General features: G+C 45.5%; 2 protein-coding genes and 1 long non-coding RNA gene across 19 annotated transcripts in view; 2 read left to right on the forward strand and 1 right to left on the reverse strand.

Annotated features, from left to right (window-relative positions):
- The window catches only part of MAML3 (mastermind like transcriptional coactivator 3), a 273,944-nt gene extending 267,975 nt beyond the window's left edge, over positions 1-5,969 (forward strand). For all 16 annotated transcript variants that reach the window (XM_080590960.1, XM_080590970.1, XM_080590973.1 and 13 more), the window contains one exon: positions 2,123-5,969. In XM_080590960.1, coding sequence (XP_080447086.1) covers positions 2,123-3,114 — 992 coding nt within the window. In that variant the 3' untranslated portion in view covers positions 3,115-5,969. The remainder of the gene's footprint in view (positions 1-2,122) is intronic.
- An 872-nt stretch (positions 5,970-6,841) lies between these two features.
- The window catches only part of LOC308194749, a 34,281-nt gene continuing 21,407 nt past the window's right edge, over positions 6,842-19,715 (forward strand). Inside the window, exons 1-2 of the long non-coding RNA XR_013950829.1 lie at positions 6,842-8,030; positions 8,216-8,296. This is a non-coding gene — a long non-coding RNA (uncharacterized lncRNA). The remainder of the gene's footprint in view (positions 8,031-8,215; positions 8,297-19,715) is intronic.
- MGST2 (microsomal glutathione S-transferase 2) lies at positions 8,530-19,178 on the reverse strand. 2 transcript variants are annotated; one of them, XM_080591029.1, is made up of 5 exons: positions 18,948-19,178; positions 15,007-15,106; positions 13,736-13,806; positions 12,084-12,165; positions 8,530-8,769 (listed from the first exon to the last, which is right to left on the reverse strand). In XM_080591029.1, exons 1-5 carry the CDS (start codon positions 19,003-19,005, stop codon positions 8,637-8,639), a joined length of 444 nt encoding a protein of 147 aa, XP_080447155.1. In that variant the 5' UTR covers positions 19,006-19,178; the 3' UTR covers positions 8,530-8,636. The 2 variants fall into 2 exon arrangements, with proteins under 2 accessions (XP_080447155.1, XP_080447154.1); XM_080591028.1 differs by lacking the exon at positions 18,948-19,178 and adding an exon at positions 16,736-16,763.

The raw sequence follows: 19,715 nt of genomic DNA on the forward strand, positions 1-19,715 counted from the left end.
AGCACAGCAGTATAACGTGAACCACCTGCTGGTAGTGAGTCCTTTGGAGGTTTTCAACACCAATTTCAATTCAAAAATAGCCAGAGAGGCATTAAATACATTTTTACCATTATCTGTACACTTCGGCACTTGATGGAACCACTGTAAAAAGAGACATCTCCTAATCATGGAGGAAGGAGGTGATCTAAATTTAAAAGAAATCAAGGGGACCCCAGTGCCAATCATTAAAAAAACAGTTTACCTGTAGCATAGATAAAGTAAAAGCTGCCAATGCATTTGCCCTGTGCAAGTGAGATCAAGATGGACTCTCTTCATGCTAAACAAGGTTTGTTTATCTGTATGTTGGAGAGTTGAGCTAACAACATCCTCCAGAAGCTTGTACTGCTGCAAGAAAAAGGAGGTGTAGCCATCCACTGCGTGACGTGTGCGAAACTATGGGAATGACACTTCCTTTCTTTGTACCCATTTCTCATGGTAACCCAGCCAACATAAATAGCAGGGCCTAGTATTCTCTGCTCTCCACAGACATTCAGGTATATTGTCTGCTACAGCAGGTAGGGGCTGATTTGAGAGCATCCTGATTTTTTGTACAGTTTATGACTCTTACAGCAACTTTTTTACATCTACGTTTTGCATGTACTAATATTTGAGCCGGGAGTAATTGTGTGCATCATGCTGTTGGAGTATACCTGCAGAGTATTTTATTTAGTTCAGTATGGTATTGACTCAAAACCACAATGAACCCATGGCATCATCAGAGCTCCGGTAATTGTTTTTAAATAAAGGTAGTAAATACAGAAGCATATTGGCTTCCCAGAAATCGATAGCTTCCCTCACCCCTCAAAGGAAGACACAAGCATGGTTCAGTTATCTGCCATGGTGTGGAATTTAACAAGGTTAGGATTTTCTGGTTTCCCATCACTGGCTGAAGGTGGACTAAAATGTGCTTATAATATCGATTCACTAATACACTTTCCCTGCTTTAAATGTCCACAAAAAACAATTTTTCTTCTTTCCATAGATTTAATCAGTAACAATGATATAGAAAATCCATTCATTTATGCCTCCTGAGCTATTAAAAAATTGATTGGCCTTCTGAGTCTGACATTTCCATTTTCAAGGCTTACTTCTGAAAGACAATGGATATATTTAAAAGAGAGCTTCAAACAGTTAACTGAAGTTCAGCTGTTTTGCTTCCATTGAAGGCCAATGGAAGTTTTCACATTTGCTCAGTAGAAGCTGATTTAGGTTTATCTGAAGAAGACTGAGTGCTACCAAATGACAGCGTGCATGCAACTTTCGAAAGTCTTAGGGACTAATTTTTGCACAGAGGAGTGTGCGTGTTGTCACTCACCCTGAGGAAAAGAAAAACACCATGAAAAAGGAAAGACTCATATTTACTTTTGAAAGGGAATTTCTACGCCTAGGTCAATCCAAAAAAAAATAAATTTTTGGTCACAGTAAAGTAGCAGAAAGACAGGCCTATTTTACCCCTTCAGCACCAGTGTCTGTATAGTTTAGGTACCTGAGCAGCTTATTGTCAGGGGAGCAACCATGGCTGTAGTCACGTATCACATATGGAATCACGTTGCCTTGATTCTTCTAGAATTCAAAGCCATGAATCCCTTTGGGTACGAATCCCAAAACAGTCATAACTGAGAATTACTCAGTGAGTAAATCATTGGCCTTTTGACCTTGCCAGCCTTACGGGGAATTAGGCTGCCGGTCTGTACCGACAGTACTCTCTGCTGAGCAGCATCCCACTTAACACACTGAATACATGACACCATCATAGGGAAGCACTCAAGCTGTGTTGCCTCTCACTTCCAAGGAGAAGGGACTTGGTAGGTCAGCACTGAGGCTGCAGCGACACTGATGCAGAGAATACGTAATCTCCAAAATGCAGCTAACATTAGGCGGCAAGTATGTCTCCCAAGGACAGTTAACCTAGTTCTCTCCTAACCTTCACATGAAATAATATTCACTCCAAAAGCACAGCAACCTGAAACGCTACTGTGATGCAGGAGGCTCCTACAGATTCTCTGTTATGCAAAGGCATGTTGATTCGTGTAAGATTTACAGGACTGTGGGTTTTACTTACCTTCCTCCCTTTTTGGTGTAGGTTCTCCCCAGGATATAGCAGCTGTGAGAAACCAAGCAGCACTCCAGAGCATGAGGACGTCCCGAATGATGGCCCAGAATGCGAGCATGATGGCGATGGGTCCTTCCCAGAACCCGAGCACACTGCCCACCACAGCAGGCCAGTCAGACATGAGCATGGCTCCTTACAGCAACGCCTCTTCCAGCCAGCCAGGAATGTACAGTATGAGCACAGGGATGAGCCAAATGTTGCAGCACCCAAACCAAAGTGGCATGAACATGGCACATAACGCAGGCCAGGGAACAAGGCAGCCTGCCTCTGGACAAGCGGTGGGAATGGTCAGCAATTTTGGTCAGAACATGCTGGTAAACTCTGCTCTTCCCCAGCATCAGCAGCAGATGAAAGGACCGGTGGGCCAGGTCTTACCCAGGCCACAGGCACCACGACTTCAAAACCTGATGGGGACTGTCCCACAAGGAACACAAAACTGGCAGCAGCGAGGCTTGCAAGGCATACCTGGAAGGACTAGCAGCGAAATCGGGCCTTTCAATAATGGCACAACATACCCAATGCAGCCTGGGCAGCCAAGGCTGTCCAAGCAGCATTTCCCGCAGGGACTTAACCAGACAGTTGTGGACACGAGTGGAACAGTGAGAGCCCTGAACCCAGCAATGGGGAGACAGCTGCTGCAACCACTACCAGGGCAACAAGGAGCTGGCCAGGCCAGGCCGATGGTAATGCCTGCAATAAGCCAAGGGGTCCCCACGATGTCTGGTTTTAGTCAGCCTCCGACGCAGCAATTGCCAGGTGGTAACTTTGCTCAGAGCGGCCAAGGCCAGGCCTACGAGAGGAATCCCACTCAGGACATATCTTACAATTACAGTAATGAAGGAGCAGGGGGGTCATTCTCCAGTTTAGCAGAGGGTGCAGACCTCGTGGACTCCATCATTAAGAGTGGACCGGGGGATGAGTGGATACAAGAACTTGATGAGTTGTTTGGGAACCCCCAGTGAGTGGGCTTGTATAGTCTGGAGCTTTGGTTGTTACGTTTGAAAAAAAACACAGAGAGTCGGATGTGCTCCCCATCCTTGGATTGTTGGTTTTTTTGTTTGAATTGGTTTGGCTTGGGGTTATTTTGTTTGTTTTCTTTTGTTTTTAATCGTGCAAACCGAGCTGATCTGTAGCCAACTTTGGAAGATTCGGGTGACGATGAAAACATCGGTATCACAAGACTTCCACGAGCAATCTCCATTGCACGGCAGCACCCACTGCACGGGTGTGGGGCAGGATGGGGAAACTGGAAAAGCCAGCTGATGCCTCGGGTTGGGAAAATTTGGTCTTTCCCGACGGAAGTGAGGCTTCATTGCACAATGGTGTGGGGTGGTCCCAATATCTCCCACCTCATGTAGCTGTAAAGGCCGCAACTTTCAGAGTAGCAGTTGAAAACGGCCAGGAGCAAAGCCTAAAGAAGCCCACAGGCGATTGCGCAGGCCCTGGTCGGAAACGGGCTTAGCCCTGGGTATAACAGGCCTCAGAGAGCCACGGACAGGCTCTGGGCTGTCAGAGAGGACACGCAGCACACAGGTGACAGACCAAAACAGTCACAGAGAGGTCACCATTTTCACTGCAGAGCGATAAAAATCCAATAAAAGTGTAGCAGAACATAAACTTGGCAGTACAGTGAGGACAGTTTGATTACAGGCTGGAGACGGCTTCGATGGGTGGGTTAACGTAACGAGCTATTTAGTCCCTGCAGGACTTGCAGTAGCACGTCCCTGTCAGAGTACTTTGCTCTGCTGTATCTGCTGTATCTGTATCTGCTGCTTGGGAGAGCAGAACAGCAGCCGAGAGTGGTGTTAAAGGGCTACAAGGTACCAGCGAAGGTCTTAAGCAGGTCCCTGTCTCTCTCCTCCCTCTCCCGTATGTTTTCATATATTCCCCTCCTGTCCTTCAGTGTAAAAGAAGGTAAGCTCACTGCGCTCCTTTTCAGGTGAGCGACGAACACCACAAAGGGGCAGGAAGGAGAGGAGAAGACAGGAAGGAGGGAACGTACAGGGATGGTCTGGCAGGCAGAAATGAGTTTCTTCTCTCCTCTTGAAAAGTGCAAGATTGGCAGGTAGTGTTACCATGGGGTGTCTGGGCTCTTGATTTGACATTATGTGCTACCTGGTCTTCTGTTTTAAGCAGGCGTTTGGCCTAATCTCCCTGGTTTGCTGGAATAAAATTCAATGCGGTATTTGAAAAATGGGAACTAAGGAAGGACTACAGCAAAGAGCATTCATGAATGGGTAAAATAGTTGATTTAGGTATCAAAAACATCAGGTCTGCCCAAATATGCTTTTAAGTAACAGAGGTGTATCACTGTCTCCACTGTCTATCTCCACTGTGTGGATCGGTGCTGAGCAGCACTGCGGTGAAGCGGTGATAGTCTCACTGAGATGTCAGCCATTTTGAATGCCTGAGGCAGCGGTTCCCAAGCTGTGGTCCGAGGGCAAGGCAAGCTGTCCTCAGAAACCTGCCACCTTTTCAGCTGAGAGCTGGCCACCAGGATATGTAGGGGTGCATAAAAAATCGTAACAGCAATCCGCAGTCCAAAATGTTTGGGAACTGATGCTGGCCTCCAAGAGCATATTATGTGCTCTGTGGTGAGAATATCTCCAGCATACACATGCCAAGGCCGCGGGAGCGAGGGGCTTGGTACCTGGCACCTCTGGGTCCTCCCTTCCCCTGCGGGGTATTGCTGTGTATCGCTTGGAGGATGGGGCCAGGCGGGCCTGGGGCCACCCCAGCACCCAGATACGTTCCCTGCTGTGCTGCGATCCCTCGCTGGGCCTACCCAGACACGGGTTTAAATGCTGTACTGTAGACAGGACAAGCTGTGTTTTTAACTTGGACTAGCTGGCCAAGGTGAGCTGTCAGTTCAGCTTGCCTTGACCACTCATTTTTTCAAAATAATGCTTTAGTTAGCATTCTTTTAGCTAACCTCTTTTTAGAAGACAACGCAAGGCCCCATTCCAGTTCCTGCTGAAGATGACAGGGCTTTGCCTGCCCGCTGCTTCAGCCAGAGCCGGGCCGGGCCCTAACGCAGTGAAGGAGAGCACCAGCCACAGTTTGCAGTCCACAACCACCTCGTGGGCAAGCGGCTCTTAGCAGGACTAGCCTGAAGGAAGAGGCAGCAAGCAGTGAAGCGGGCACACAGCGAATTGCCCCGGGGCCAGGGGTTTGGAGACGCACAACCACCACCCCACAGCCCCGGCCGGGCATTCACATGCGCTAGGAAGATGCGGGCTTTGGTGAATGAACGCTGGTGAATGCCGAGCCTCTGTTGTTGTAAAGCTTCCTCCAAATACTCCGTACTGGGACCAAGTACTAGAGAGGTAGATTTTAATAGATTTGGGGTTTTGTTTCTTTTTTTTTTTTTTCTTACTATGGTGCTGATGTATATGTAATGTTAAAAAAAAGTTATTTGTAAATATGTTTTTACAATTCTACAGATATCACTGGGTCTACTATCTGTAAAATATATACATATAAAAATATATATATATACTGTTTGTTTAAAATAGAGTATTTTTATTTCATTCCTTAACTCATCCTTACTGCAGTGGTATTGCACTTCAGATGACGTCTAATTACTAATTTGTACTGTATCCCTGATGGCAACTTGCTCCATTTTATTCAGATTTTTCTAGTTTTCTGTTTTTACTTTGTACATTAAGCATTGCTTATTTCCTTTTAAGACCTGTACAGAGCTCTGAAAATGTAGAAAAAACCTGATGTTAACATACCACTTTTAAAGAAAAAAGAAAAAGGAAAAAAAAAAACCAACAACAAACAAATAAAAGATGGTTATCTGAGTCTTATATAAGGCTGGTTTGTGGGATTATCTCGGCCCTGGTGGTCCTGCAGGCTGCCTCGGGGAGAAGGGAAGAGGCCCCCAAAGGCTGTGCCAGCAGTGGAGCTGTGGCACCTCAGTGGCACCCCTATGTCCCCGGAGGTTGGTGGGCCCCCACCGGGCATGCTGGAGGCAGCAGCCACAGGTGACTGCAGTTAGCTGCCGGGTGGTTAATTACACAGCCAGGTGTGTGCCATTTCTTTGAGGTATTTTACCTCTTTCTAAGAGCAAAGTATGCTATAAAAGCCAATGGGTGGGGTGAGGCAAGGCCTATACTTAGGCAATTGCTATGAGGGTACCCTCTAGTTTCCTCAGAAACCTTGTCAGGTTCCTGTCTTTGCTCAGCCCATGCCATGTGGTAAGGAAGCGCTTTTGGGGAGGACTCAGAGTGTAGAATCCTGTGGCTGTGATCTGGAAAGGTGAGGTGAGGTGTTCAAGGTAAACCCAGGTGGGTTTCAAGACTCAACACCAGTATCTCCATGTTTCCACCCCACTGGAGAGTAATGGCAGATGAGGTGCTGGGCCTCTACGCGCAGCTCGCAGAAAACGGGCTGGTTTGGGCAGTTTCTATGGCTCGGCTCCACGTACAAACTTTGAGGTGAGGTTCTCATTTTCTCCTTCCTGTCAGTCCTTTGCTGTTTTAAATGCATCTCCTAACAGTTGAGGCTCCTGTTGATCCTGTTGCACTCTAGCTTTGTGCTGCTGGATGATTCCTTGTGGCCTCACCCCCATGGTTTTTGGCATGTGAAATTGTCTCTGTGTGACAACAGCTTATTCTTTTCCGTGGCATAGATGGGTTATGGGAAGCTATCTACAAACATGACAGGCCGTTATAACAGGTAAGTTTAGGATGGAATAGTGCTCAAATGCCTTTGCTTCTGAAACTATCAGCAACCTTTGGGCCTCCTATAATGCGTGTTTCAGGCCTGTTACATGACTTAGAGCTTTGTCTTGGTTTTCCTTAAGGTGGCAGCGCTTCCTGCTGCCTGTGACTGTCTGAAGGACTCACTGGCAGGTGCGTTTGCTGCCTTTCCACCCGTGGGAGGACAGTTAGTGGAAGAATTCCCAGTGATCACTGTGGTTGTTAAACCTGGTCCTGTTTTGCTTTTTCCCTGCAACCAAGTGCCAAAGAGCTGCCTCTTCTGCAGCTTTGTCAGCTCTAGTCAGTTCACCGCCGTGATCTGTTCTCCCCTTAACACCCATTATTGGCCCCCAGTCTTACACCTACGTACTTGTTTCATTTATTGTTTCTAATGCTACTTCAGCCTTTACCGCACACAGGTACTAAATTATGCCCCTTAATCATGTTAGAGTGACTGTGAAGTGCGAGCTTCTGAACATGCAATGTGTCTGCTTTTTTCATGTGAAAGTTTATTAGGAGCCTGATCCAGCACTCAATTATTTTGTGCTCGGGTTATCAACGCTAGCAGACGTTTAGAAAAAGACTGTGTGTTCTCCATATAGACCTGGCTGAACAGAACTATAAAAATGTTTGGCATTTTTGGTCAAATTCCGTATTCAGAGGCATAACAGGGAAGGATTCTGCTTGCTGGTTGTAGCTGGCATGAGTATATTCAACATTCCCTGTGTAGTTTGGATTATCAGGAGCTACCAAGATAGTCAGTTATGGTCTTTGCATCTCTGTTTTTCTACGCAGTTTAAATTTGCCATCGGCATACTTTAAGCCCTTGGTGCTAAGCCATGACTTCCCCCCCTCTCTTAGCAGAAAACTGTTTTCATAGTCAGTTTGCTTTTCATTGTCACTTTGTTTCCTAGGGCTTTGGCCATGCTGGGACATTCGTCTAATCTTTCCCACACCCCAGCCATCTGTGCCTTCCTGGGAGACAATGAAGGAGACCCAATTGTTAGCTGAGCATCTGTGCCTTCTCTTTGTCTGGGCTGGGTCTCCCTCCTGCAAGTGGCACATTGTGGGGATAGCCCGTCTTGAGAGGCTTTGTGTGAGAGCTGGGATCTGCCTACAGGAGGGCCCCACTTCTGCAAGAACAGTGTTTGAGCATGTGCTGAACTGTAAATGTGTGTATAAAATCAAAAGGCCTTCACAGAAGTGTAGGGTCAAGTGCAGCTTTCAATGTCTTACTGAAGAAAGCACTGTTTCAGTATATGCTTAAACAGCCTCCTGCAGTGGGATTGGATATACTTGCAAAACGGGGACCGTGCAGCAGCATGGTGCATCAAATCGTTTTCTTACATTTGTGCAGAACAGACGTCACCACTGGTAAAAATGAAGAGGAGTGAAGGAGGACTACACTGGAGGCATTGAGAAGGCCGAAGGACGCTGGGTAAGATGGGCTGTTGCTTGCAGTGCCAGTTGGAACTAAATTACTTAGAACTAAAACCATAAATTCCCTATGTAATTTGTTTAGGGTTTACAATAGTGTATGGGGAAACAGAATATTTAATTGAAAATGCAGATGTGACATGCCATTCTCTCTTTGACTCTTTTTCAACAGCACAAAAAGAAAGCAAGCATAAACAGCTCAGGAAAAGCATACATTTTACACTGCAATGGGATGCTGGTACAGAGTTGTGATACTTTATTCACATGCAACTTTTCTTCTTTGTGTCCAGGGAAACCATCTGCATTATTTACTTGTCATCTTTTTTTTTTTTTTTAAGTCTTCAGATCAATTTACTTAATTTCTTCATGATTCTGAAGTGCAGGTATTCATCCAGAAAGCTGTTGACAATCCCAACTGCACCCAGGATTCCCAAGCAAGCCAGAACTATCAAATTCAAATAAAAACCTGTTAACCTGGAAGTAGAAAGTAGAAAAATACTGTTACAAACTGTACGTGATGTGTTTACAGTGAAACTTGCTGCTTGTCCATGCAAGTTTTGTCCAAGCAACTGTTTTGGTAATAAACCTTTTCCACACATGACTTTTGCTAGATGGGGAGTGATTCCTAATATCCTTTCTATGGGGAAACTCTTCCTTTCTATGGGGTAATGCTTCCCTAGTGTTTCTACATATTCATGTGAAGTTGGGATCTTGACCCATGACAGCTACCTCATCGCACACTGTGAACACCTGCAGGTAGATCCACAAGCAAACATGAGCACCTCACTGCAACTTCACATTTAGGAGCATGGGAGGGAAGATGTTAGGCCTGAAGGAGAGGTGTGCGTGTCTCTTGTGTCAGCACCTGTTGGTCAGGTAACCTCCACTGAGCTGGGAGGTCTGGTCTGGTTATCACTCTGTCTTGAAGATGGATTTTTGAACTGGGAAGGAAGAGCGTGATCCTGTAACTTGGCTATTAGGACACTCATTGGGGTTGGGGGTCAAATTACTTTATCTGTACCAAAATAGCTTCATCAAAAGAAGCTTGGCCAGCAGTTTGAGGGAGGTGATTCCACTCCTCTATTCCACTCTTGACACAGCCTCTCATCCCACCTGGAGTACTGCATCCAGGTCTGGGACCCCCAGCACAAGAAAGATGCGGACCTGTTACAGCAGGTCCAGATTAGGGCCACAAAGGTGATCAGGGGGCTGGAGCACCTCTCCTACAAAGACAGGCTGAGGGAGTTGGGGTTGTTCAGCCTGGAGAAGAGAAGGTTCTGGGGAGACCTTTCTGTGGCCTTCTGATACTTCAAGGGGTATTACAAGATGGGACTCTTAAAAGGGGTTGTAATGATAGGACAAGGTGTATGTAAGGGTTTTAAACTGAATGATCGTGGATTTAGGTTAGATATAAGGAATAAATTCTTTACTGTGAGGGTGGTGAGGTACTGGAGCAGATTTCTCAGAGAAGCTGTGGATGCCCCATCCTTGGAAGTGTTCGAGGCCAGGCTGGATGGGGCATTGAGCAACCTGGTCTGGTGGGAGGTGTCCCTGCCCATGGCAGGGGGTTGGAACGGGGTGGTCTTTAGGGCCCCTTCCAACCCAAACCATTCTGTGACTCTGAAATGTAAAATTACCCCAGAGTAGTCTGGGGGAACACCTCAGCCCTGAAACACAGAGGTCTTGACAGGCACATGGCAACAGGAACCTTCCTCTGCACACTCTTCTGGGCTTGGTTTTAGCTGCCTCGGTGTAGCCTCTGGTCAAGTAGGCGTATTCTGGGAGTTGCTGCTGGGTTGACCTCTGCAGGCAAGGAAAGGTCTATCCTGACAATCCCATCACATAAGTGTTGGAGGGAGGTCAGAGGAACTCGTCAGCCTTCTGCTTACAGCTCGCTATACCCATACCTGCAGAACCTCACTGGTGCCTAAAGACTTGACATATGTAGCTTTTCTGTACACGCAATGTCTAAATACGAGTGAGAAAATGGTGAAGTATGAGACTTTCTCAGTGTCAGAAGAGCATGAAAAAAGTATTGAGCTTAACCTTCCTGTCATCTGTCGGAGCCAGCTGGAGGGAAGGAAAGGGATGCAGCTCGCTTGTGAAGGCTCTCCAGCACAGAAACCAAGTAGGAGGTACACCTAGCTCTTGTGTGCTTAGAAACCTAGCCTTGGCAAAACTGAACTGCAATTCACGTAGCCCAGTGCACTTACATGTGTCGTAACCAGCTCTTTGAGCACAGGCCAGGTGAGCGGGTTTGTCTTTAACTGCCACGCCTGTAGTTAGCGATTGCAGTTGAAAATTGGTGTGCAGGCTAATTACCTTTGTGCTACAATGCCTGCTGGAGGCACGTTGCATGTGCTGGGACACGGCCCTGCATGCCTGACTGGTGCGGACCCATTGCTAGCAGAAACACCTACTGAGGGTTAGCACAAGCAAAGCCATTTCCCGTGGCTGCCACGCTGACTTTCAGCACCCTCTGTCCAATGCAAAGGCAGTAGGGTTTCACAAAAGCGTAAAGGTCTGTCTAATAAAGAAGCCAACCACTGTTCTTAGGCTTTCTTGTCAGGCTGAATCTTTAGGCCCAAGAGCGATGAAATAAATCATAGGACAGATTTCTTAAAGTTTTTTTAAACAAAGGACTTCTTAACTTCTTGGTTTATTTAATCCCTTATGATCTCTTTCTTTCACTTATGTTGAGGGCTCTGCTCCCCAGACTTGCTAAATAGTTGCTAGCCTTCTGGTTGGTGCTCACTGCATCTCTTACTGGGAGATACAGTTACCTCTATATTTAAGGAAAAAAAGGAGAGAGGATCTGGAAAACAGCCTCTTCATTCTCTTAAGCAACAGCTCCTCAAAAGAGAATAGGGGATTGGTGGAGATTGCAGTGAAGAGAATGACAACATTTGTATACAAACTATGGAAAATAGCCCCAGAGCCCAGCCTTTGCTGCTGCAGGACTACTCACTACCAAAAAAAAAAAAAAAAAAGTGCTGTTTATAGTCTGATTATTTTGTGTCCTAGAAGTATAGATCCCAAGACTCTTAATTTTATGACAAGCGTGTATTGTGCTAGCCTGTCTTTATGATTGCTATACGTGTGGTAGGAGGAGCCTTAGGTCAGAACACCTAAGGCAGTACAGTGGCTTCAGTGAGACAAGAAATAAACTGTGTGTTTGTACATGTACTTGTGCACTGGAGGGGTGTTCTGCCAGTGTGTGTTTGTTGTAGCAGGATTCGTGGTACCAGATGCTGTACACTTACATTCATTAACTTATGCTTATCTGGAGCTGTGTCTCTTATCTGTTTGGTGAAAGTTCATCAGCCTACAAGGACAGATGTTTGCTTCTTTCAGTGCATTTGTGTGGCTAGAGTAAAGGTCTTAATGTGACAGCTTGAGGAGAAATGAAAACAGCAGACAGGCTGCTACTGTGTATGCCTTGCCCAAGCAGTCTCCCATCCCACATCCGTCCTGAGCTGCAAAACTGCTTCTGTCTTCAGCCTTCTCTGAGCCCAGCTGCCAGTACGCTCAGTACAAAGCAGGCGCCCACAAGGTGAGCATCAAACCTTTCCCCCCTTGTGACCTGTAGCACATGCACCTCTTAACCTAGGCTCCCTCTGTAACAGCCAGCCTGCTTCCCCGAGGGTTTGTGCTTCAGACCTCTTGCTGGCACTTTACACGTGTTGCATTCAATTACAGTCACTTTTCTCTGCCAGTCCTTGGCTCTCCGCCCAGCTTCAGACCACAGCCCGGAGCTTTTAACCTGCATTCAGAGAGTAACTCCTTACCTTCCTTTCACAGACTGCACGTAACCGTGGAAGTACTTGTAGCGGGCAAACACGTACAACAGACCCAGAATTGCAGCTATTTCTACGAAAGAAAAGATTAATGGGAAAGAAAATGAGGATCACAGACAGTTGCTTTGCTTATGTTTTCTAGTTGCATGTCTCTGGGGACTTTTCATAGCTTTTCATACCCTAGGAAATTACACTGAGGAAAATCATTTGAAGGAGATACGAGTATTAAACATTCACTGCGGGAGGCTTTTGTTATGGGGTTGCTTGTAGGGGTGGGCTGCAGGCCTGTCCAAAAAATCTAACAGCATTCCCTAAAAAGAGCTCTCAAGACCTGACAGGAATCTTATCCCCAGCCCAGCTCAGTGGCTATCCCAGGGGCAGAACAGTGGGTTGGAGCACTGTGGCTTGACCCAGCTGTCATTTTGCATTGTTATGGCAGTTCATGTTTAAGGGGGGTATTTGTTTTGGAAAGAGTTTCTTATTTATGTTGTTAATAACCTGCTTTGCATTTATATAGCAGCTTTTATCCTAGGACATGAGAGAAAGCTGTAGTGAATGTTAGCTTTCTGACCTCCCTGTGGGAAAAGTATAAAGTTACCTCCGTTTGATAGATGGAGCGGGGTGTGCGGGTCACTTGTATTATCCAGGACTAAGCAGTGCTGGTGAAGCTGCTTATGTCCTTTCAAACTGCCTAAGTGTTACAGAGGACAGCTGTTACTCTGTTCTGGATTAGCTCCTCTTAGTGTACCTCTGGGAGATGCTCAGTTGAAAAAATTACTTAAAAGGGCGATTAATGCAGTCCTCTTCTTACATACGGCAACGTGTGTCTTCCCTAATTCAAGTGTCTTTCTAGGAGCACGTGTACCATCTCCCATCCAATTTGTTGACCTAAGTGGAGCTTCTCTGGATTTACAGTGGGAATCCCATATAGCCACATTCCCATTGCCACTGCAGCAAAACAAGACTTAAGAACACTTGGACAAAAATGCTAGCCTGCTTAGGTGCTTGAGAAAGCAAAATAGGTTTTCATGAGTCTCCTTGCATAGCAGAAGTACAGTAACTATGGCTGGTGATGCTGCTGTTATGACTGTGCTTCAGTGCTAAGTCACAGGACAAACGAACAAGTCACAGCCCAGCGGTGGTGTTGCTCATCTGGGATGTAAAATCCCACCCATTCGCTGGCTCGAGCTCCATCTCCTTCAGTCAGGGGTCCAGCCACAGGGCTGAGTGCTCTGACCTGAGCCTTCTCAGGCTGCGTCCTCCCAAGGGCTGATAGCTGTGCTTGATGTCCTGTGAGGATTGTCCCATAATGCGCAAATAAGCGTTAGTGGGAAACATCTGGGAGCTGCTTGTCTGAATGATTCACCCAGAAAATCTTCAGTGGATTTTCTGTGAATGAAAAATATGCCATGTGCCATGGCTCCTTGGTTTGCAGAGAACAGTAAAAGCTGGTAGGGCTGTGTGAAAAGGCATGACTAATTGGGGATTTCAGTGCACTGAGCATTCCTTCAGGAAGCCTAGAGTAAGGTAAGAAGTGAAAGGAAGGCAAAAAGATGTCTACAAGTAATGTACCTCCTGATAAAGCTAATTTTAGAAACTTAGGTAAAACTTCTCAGTCCAAGAGAAAAACAAGAACTGTTTACCTTGGTTAAAAAAACACCCGGTGATCCAGAGGACGGTCAGGAATGCTGGATAAAACTCCACACAGTTTTGTCTGCAGAATAAATTTGAAAAAACATTACTCTGGAAAAGAACTATGGGTGGGATTTTTCACGGGGAATCAGCTTTGATATGATTTTCTTCTCAATAAAGTTAATGCTATTGAATTTAGTGGGAGCACAGTCAAGCCGGAATTAGGCACCCTTAAAAATTCCCTTCGTTGTAATCTCAATACAAATATAAACTATTTCAAATATTTTCTGTATATTTAAACCTAAGCAAGGATCTGTATCCTGGCTATATGGAAACGCTTACCAGGTGTCCTAACTCAAGTGCCTGTGCAGCAAGGGCAGGCAGGATTTCAAGCACATGGATGCAATGTTAATTGCTTACCTCCACGTTCTGCATGCAGCTTTTGTGGGTCAGCGTTCCCGGGACTGTGAGAGGAAGCATGGAGCTGTGTGTGGGCAGCGCGGATTGCTCTGCTGAGGCCAATGCCTTTATGAAGTGCTACCAGGAGTAGGCAGCACGTGATGGATCTTATGGTTTTATAGCATTTTTATTTGTCAACATCATCAGTTTTCATGCCAGTATTTTGCCGGGATATCTTTTCTTGGTTGTTCTGACTGAGCTTCTTTTTAATGAATTAGGCAACCTTCTGTGTCTGTCATTCTGTTATCTGATATAATATTTAATATATTCTGTGTCATCTTGTTGTTATTGTTACCCAGTACAACTACAGTTGCATCAGAAGGAATTGTTTGAAATAACACCATGGTACATATATTTGTCTATGGTCATTAACTAATCACCAACTGAAGCCTTTTAGGAAAATGTCATTTTGAAGAGGCTGTCCGACAGTTATCTGCTGTGAAGGCGGAGGCTTTCTGTGCTGATGTCTTCCATGTGTTTGGTGATAGCCACAGGCCAAGAACTCACAGCACGGCTTGCTAGATCCAGAACATCTGAGTTCTGTAAGTTACAGTCAATTAGTTCCTAGCCTTTACTTAGGTTTGGATAATCCGATTGCCTAGTTTCATCAGAACTTGAACATGGACTGTTTTAAACGAGCTGAATGTACCCTGTTATCATTAAGATAATAGCTGAACCATTTGGAAAGTGTTCTCTTCATTATTTTTTCATTTTCTGAGCAAAGGATGCAACGGAAAAGGTAATATCTGAAGATAATGTTTTTGCTTATCTTCTGGACTGAATTGTTATTCGTTGCCATCATCTTGATGATGTCAGGACTTACTGTGCACGAAATGTTCTTTCAAATTCTGGAGCTCCAGTGACAGCTGGGGGCATGACCTTGTGCTTCATTCTTGATTTTCCCACCAGCCGAGCAAAATGACCTGTAAGCAAAAATAAAGGCTCAAGGATCACACATTTCCTCTTTTTTTTTTTTAAAGGCAGCTCAGTTGAGTTTCTAACACATCTGTTTTATTTTTTTAATAGCAATCATTGTTCTTTTGTTCTCTCTGCTATATCTGATGGAAATAGACCAATGATAGATAAACTATTTTTCCCCTACAGAAGTTCTGTTCTTGCCTTCAGGAGTAACTTACTTATGAGGAAGGGGAAAAATTGCTATTTCAGAGCTAGTGAAAGAGCTCACCTGTTTAACTTTAAAGCTTTCTGGGTACCTGGAGTTGTTTTCCAAGCCATGTCATAGCCACCCTGTGCAAGAAACTCGTGCTCTACTTTTATCCTAACTTTATTTGGATCCAGAAACAAGACACCCACCTGAGTTCCCTAAAAAGACTGTCTAACAGGCAAGCCTAGAGCATGCCTTCTGTCTTCCCTTCAGAGAACAGTGGCATTAAAACACAGCTAGGGATATCAGCGGTGCTGCCCCGTGCACATCTTACGTCTTTGCCTCCTGGCTAAAGCCTTGTCCCAAAAATGAAGCTTTCCATCTGTCTTCTCCACATGTAAGTAATTACTTTTAACCTTTCCCTCCAGAGCACCTCGCTACAGGACCTCTCATTGTATTTGCATCCAGCGAGACCTCCTCCACTCCCACCCACGCTCCTTGCTGTGCCTGGTGATTCATCCCAACGTGCCACCTTGCGGCACTTTCAGGAGGGAAGAGTGGTAGTGGGGAGGTGGGGGAGCATGCTTCATGGAGACCGAGGCTCATAGCAGCACAGGAGTTCCTTTTAGAAGTGTTTTCCTAGAAAACACTAAAGTTGCTTTTTGGCTTCTGCCACTTTCAAAAGTATTACTATAATTTTTTTTGTCTGGCAAATGCTGCCTGGCTCATCAGCCAGAAGTGGTAGGTGAGCCCTAGTGTTTTGCAGCAAAGGCATTTGTACCCAGCAATGCATTCCTTGTTTTTTGCCTCACTGAGCCCTACAAGTCTTACGACCAGTCTGGGACCATTTTTTTTCTGCTGAGGAACTAAGGCAAACCAAGGCGACTCCTTGCATCCAAATTAGCTGAGAAAAAAAGCCTTGAAAGGGTGCTGGATGAACTAAGCCTAGTGAGGAAAACAAGGAGATTAAGGCAGTGCAAGGGCCAAATCGTTCTTGTTTGTTCAGCACGACTAACCGAAGCAAATCCCCAAGGCCATGGTGCAACCCTGGCCTCAGCCGTACCGCGGGTTGCCCTTGGTGTTGCCTGCTGAGCAAGCACCTCGTTGAGGGGCAGAGATCGCACGTGGGAGGCTCTGGTTAACCACGTGTGGCACTGGGTTTGTGGCCAGGCTGTGGCAGCGCGGCCACCCGGTGTAAAACCTGCTCCTGAAGCATTTTCCACTGGGATCAGAGAGGAGGGACCCTGCTTCAGTGAGGGGCAAGTGGGTTCTCACCTGCCAGTGAAAACCAAGCTGTGGCACCGTGTGGGGGACCAGGGTCATGCCTGTCACCTTAGAAGAAAAGGTGAACCCCATGTGCAGAACAGGACAGGTGCCAGCCAGGGACTTAAAAAGAGCTGAGGAGAGAAATAATTGCTGTATTTTTGGTTAACTGAATGCAACTTGCCTTTCGGTTCCATTCTGGTGAATGGAAAGCAGTGATGTGGCTCCAAGTGTAAGTTCTGTGATGATGGTTTAACAAGGGCTGAAATAAATAACAAAGCAATGGGAGAGCCCTGCTGCCCACCCACTGGAGGTGCTGTTGTGAGCACACCAGAAAGCATTGCCGCAGGAGGAAGTAAAAGATTTCCCCAGCCTTTTTCTTCCCCTGTATCGACGTGTTCAATTCTAGCAGGCTAAATGACGTGACTGCGGTAGTTACAAAGTATGCGCCACTTGCCTTTGCTGGCCTTTTCTTTTTTCTTGGCTTTCATTTTCAGGTGGCGTTTATGGTTACTGTGTTAATATCCTTACACTAAAAATGCAGGATAAATCAGGCTTTCAAGGAACATTGCTCAAGTATTTTGTGTTTAAAAAGCCTGTAGAGAGGCTGATTCTTCTATCACAGTATATGATAGCGCATGCTAATTTGCAACTTAAAAATAAATAAATTTTTGAATAACTCACGATTCTGAGACACAAAACCTTGTCTTTCTGTATCTCTGATGATGGTTAAGTGAAACCTGACTTGCAGCACTGCTTCAGAGAGGTTGTCTTGCCTGTTAGCAACTTTCTAGCTCGGGACCAGAGGCTCAGCAGAATAAACAGAAGAGCAAACAGAGCACTAAGTGCTGTGTATGTTGTATTTTGTTCACAGCAATTGGTCACGCTCTGCACTGCGTCCCTTACACGAGCTGGTTATAGCACATGCTTACACTACCAGCTTCACAATGTTCAGCTGAACTCACAATAGTTGATCTGTGTTGGTTTATCCATGCTAAAAGTAAACCACGCTGTGATTTAAATCAGATTAACAGATCAGGTTCTTACCAAGGTTTCTCTCTGGGCTTGATGTTGGACTGCCCAATGTGTAAGTTAAAATACAGGTTATCCTGACTTTTCAGTGATTTTAACTAGAATAACTAATATGGACCAAACACCACAAGGAAGTGTGTATTTTTACCTCCCTTCCCCTTTTTGGTATCTGCACAATTCATTGTGTTTTCAAAAGGCACTAGGTTTCCACATAATGTGTGTTTTTGCTTTTAACTCTTAACATTTCTGTGCTAAAAGTCAGGGCAGGCAAGTTGAACTTTCACAGAAGTTGATGGTAAATATTGCCACCAGCCAGAAATAGCAATGTTTTGTGCAGATCACAAGAGTGTGTTGCAGCTGATCTGACGACAGAAAAAGAATGTAAATTTTAAGTGCTTTCTACTTGCTTTCTGTTGTGTTGGGCTTTTTTTTAACCTGGAAGGGTCACATTCTCAGGCTTTTTTTTTTTCCTGCTAGGTACAAGTGTTTCAGCAGCTGAGGCTTTCAGAACAAACAATTGCATCACATCCGTTAAGTTGCAGTGCTATAGATATTTGGAAAAAAGATGAAGCAATTACTTTTAACTTGCTCCTAATCTCATCCTAGTATACTGCAAATGCCTTCAAAGAGCATCATGTTTCTTGATGTAAACACAACTATATGAATCAATGTATATAGAAGAAAATAATTACAAGAAGTAAAAACGCTACCACAGTTACATGAGAGATGCAAATCAAAAAGAGTGCTGCAGATTTGCCCACTTCTTTTCCTGGTCCTTGATTCTCAGAGGTACATCAGCAGGGGATAAAATATTTCTTTAAGATCCAAATAGATTTGTAATGAGGAGGATGTGCTGCAGAATACCTTCTATTCTTGCTGCCTGGTGTAAAAGTTTGCTTTCCTCTTCCCTTTCAGGTACTTAGCGTGCGTCTGGCTATTTCAGGAAACAGTACAGTGCTTTCAGTCCAGCGCTGGTGTACTTGATTTGACAAATTTACTCTCAGTTTTTGAGGTTTTGGGTTGCATAGCTGCCTACATAAGAATCGAAACCAAGACACGATGTGGCCGTTGGGTAACATTACAGCTAGTTGCGAGCTCTCACAATAGTACGATTCAAAAGAGTCAGCAAACAAAATGGAATTGAAAATAAATTAGTTTCTCCCACGGGGAAAAGTAACCTGTCCCACTGAGCCAACTCCCTCTCGGGCTACAGAGAGGGCAAACAATGCTCCAGTGAGAAACGACTTAGGAGGCACCAGAAATTAAAGTTACATGACAACCAGTTTGTCATCACATAACATCCAGAACTGCAGAATCGGCGCAAACCTCCCCGAGCCCCAGCCCTGCAGCCCCGCAGATCTTACATTGCTGGAAGGCAGACAGGAGGGAGACAGCAGCCAGCAAGGTGAAGTCACCAGCCATGATCCCGGCGACTTCCGCGTGCGAGCAGGGTGTGTGTGGAGGGGAGAGAGCTCAGAGCTCGAGTGAGCAATAAGGAAAAACAACAGGTGGGGGAGTTGCAGTGCTTTTCGGCACCGCAACAAAGGAATTAAATAGCCCGGCTTTTTAAAATGAGTGCAAAATTACAGCCATTTTTCTCTCATGAAAAAGTTCAAATGCAGCCAGGCGGCTCTGCCTGCCTCTTGCCTGCGTGAAAGCACAGAGAGAACAAAACCAGCCGTGCCTGCCTCTGTGGATTCAGCTGTTCTTTTAAGTCTTAGACTTCAGTTGTAATCTCTTTGGGGGCGAAGACTTTGTTCCCTGTTTGTACAGGGTCTAGCGCAGCGAGGTCTGCATCCATCACCGGTGGTGCTGCTCTGAAGAAGCAGGTGCAGGAGACGTGGCGGGGGGAGCGCAGCTTTGTACTGTCCCTACCCTTGATTTACGGTTTTGCCGAGTATGTACAACTTGGGCTCCTGTGGGCGACATGACAGGCGCTTACAAACAGTCACTGCGCAGAAGGAAATCGCTCAGGGTAGTTCAAAGGGTAAAACAACTGAGAGAGAAAAATCTCCCCTCGTTTTATTGTCTGGAGTACGTTTCCTGTAGTTTATGCCTAGGACTAAAATTAGGAGAGATTCTCTCAAGGATTTTTTTTTTTTTAATCAGCTAGCTTTAACTAACAGGAATCT

This window comes from Anser brachyrhynchus (assembly GCF_964034855.1).
Source record: "Anser brachyrhynchus genome assembly, chromosome: 4".
NCBI classification, from domain to species: domain Eukaryota; kingdom Metazoa; phylum Chordata; class Aves; order Anseriformes; family Anatidae; genus Anser; species Anser brachyrhynchus.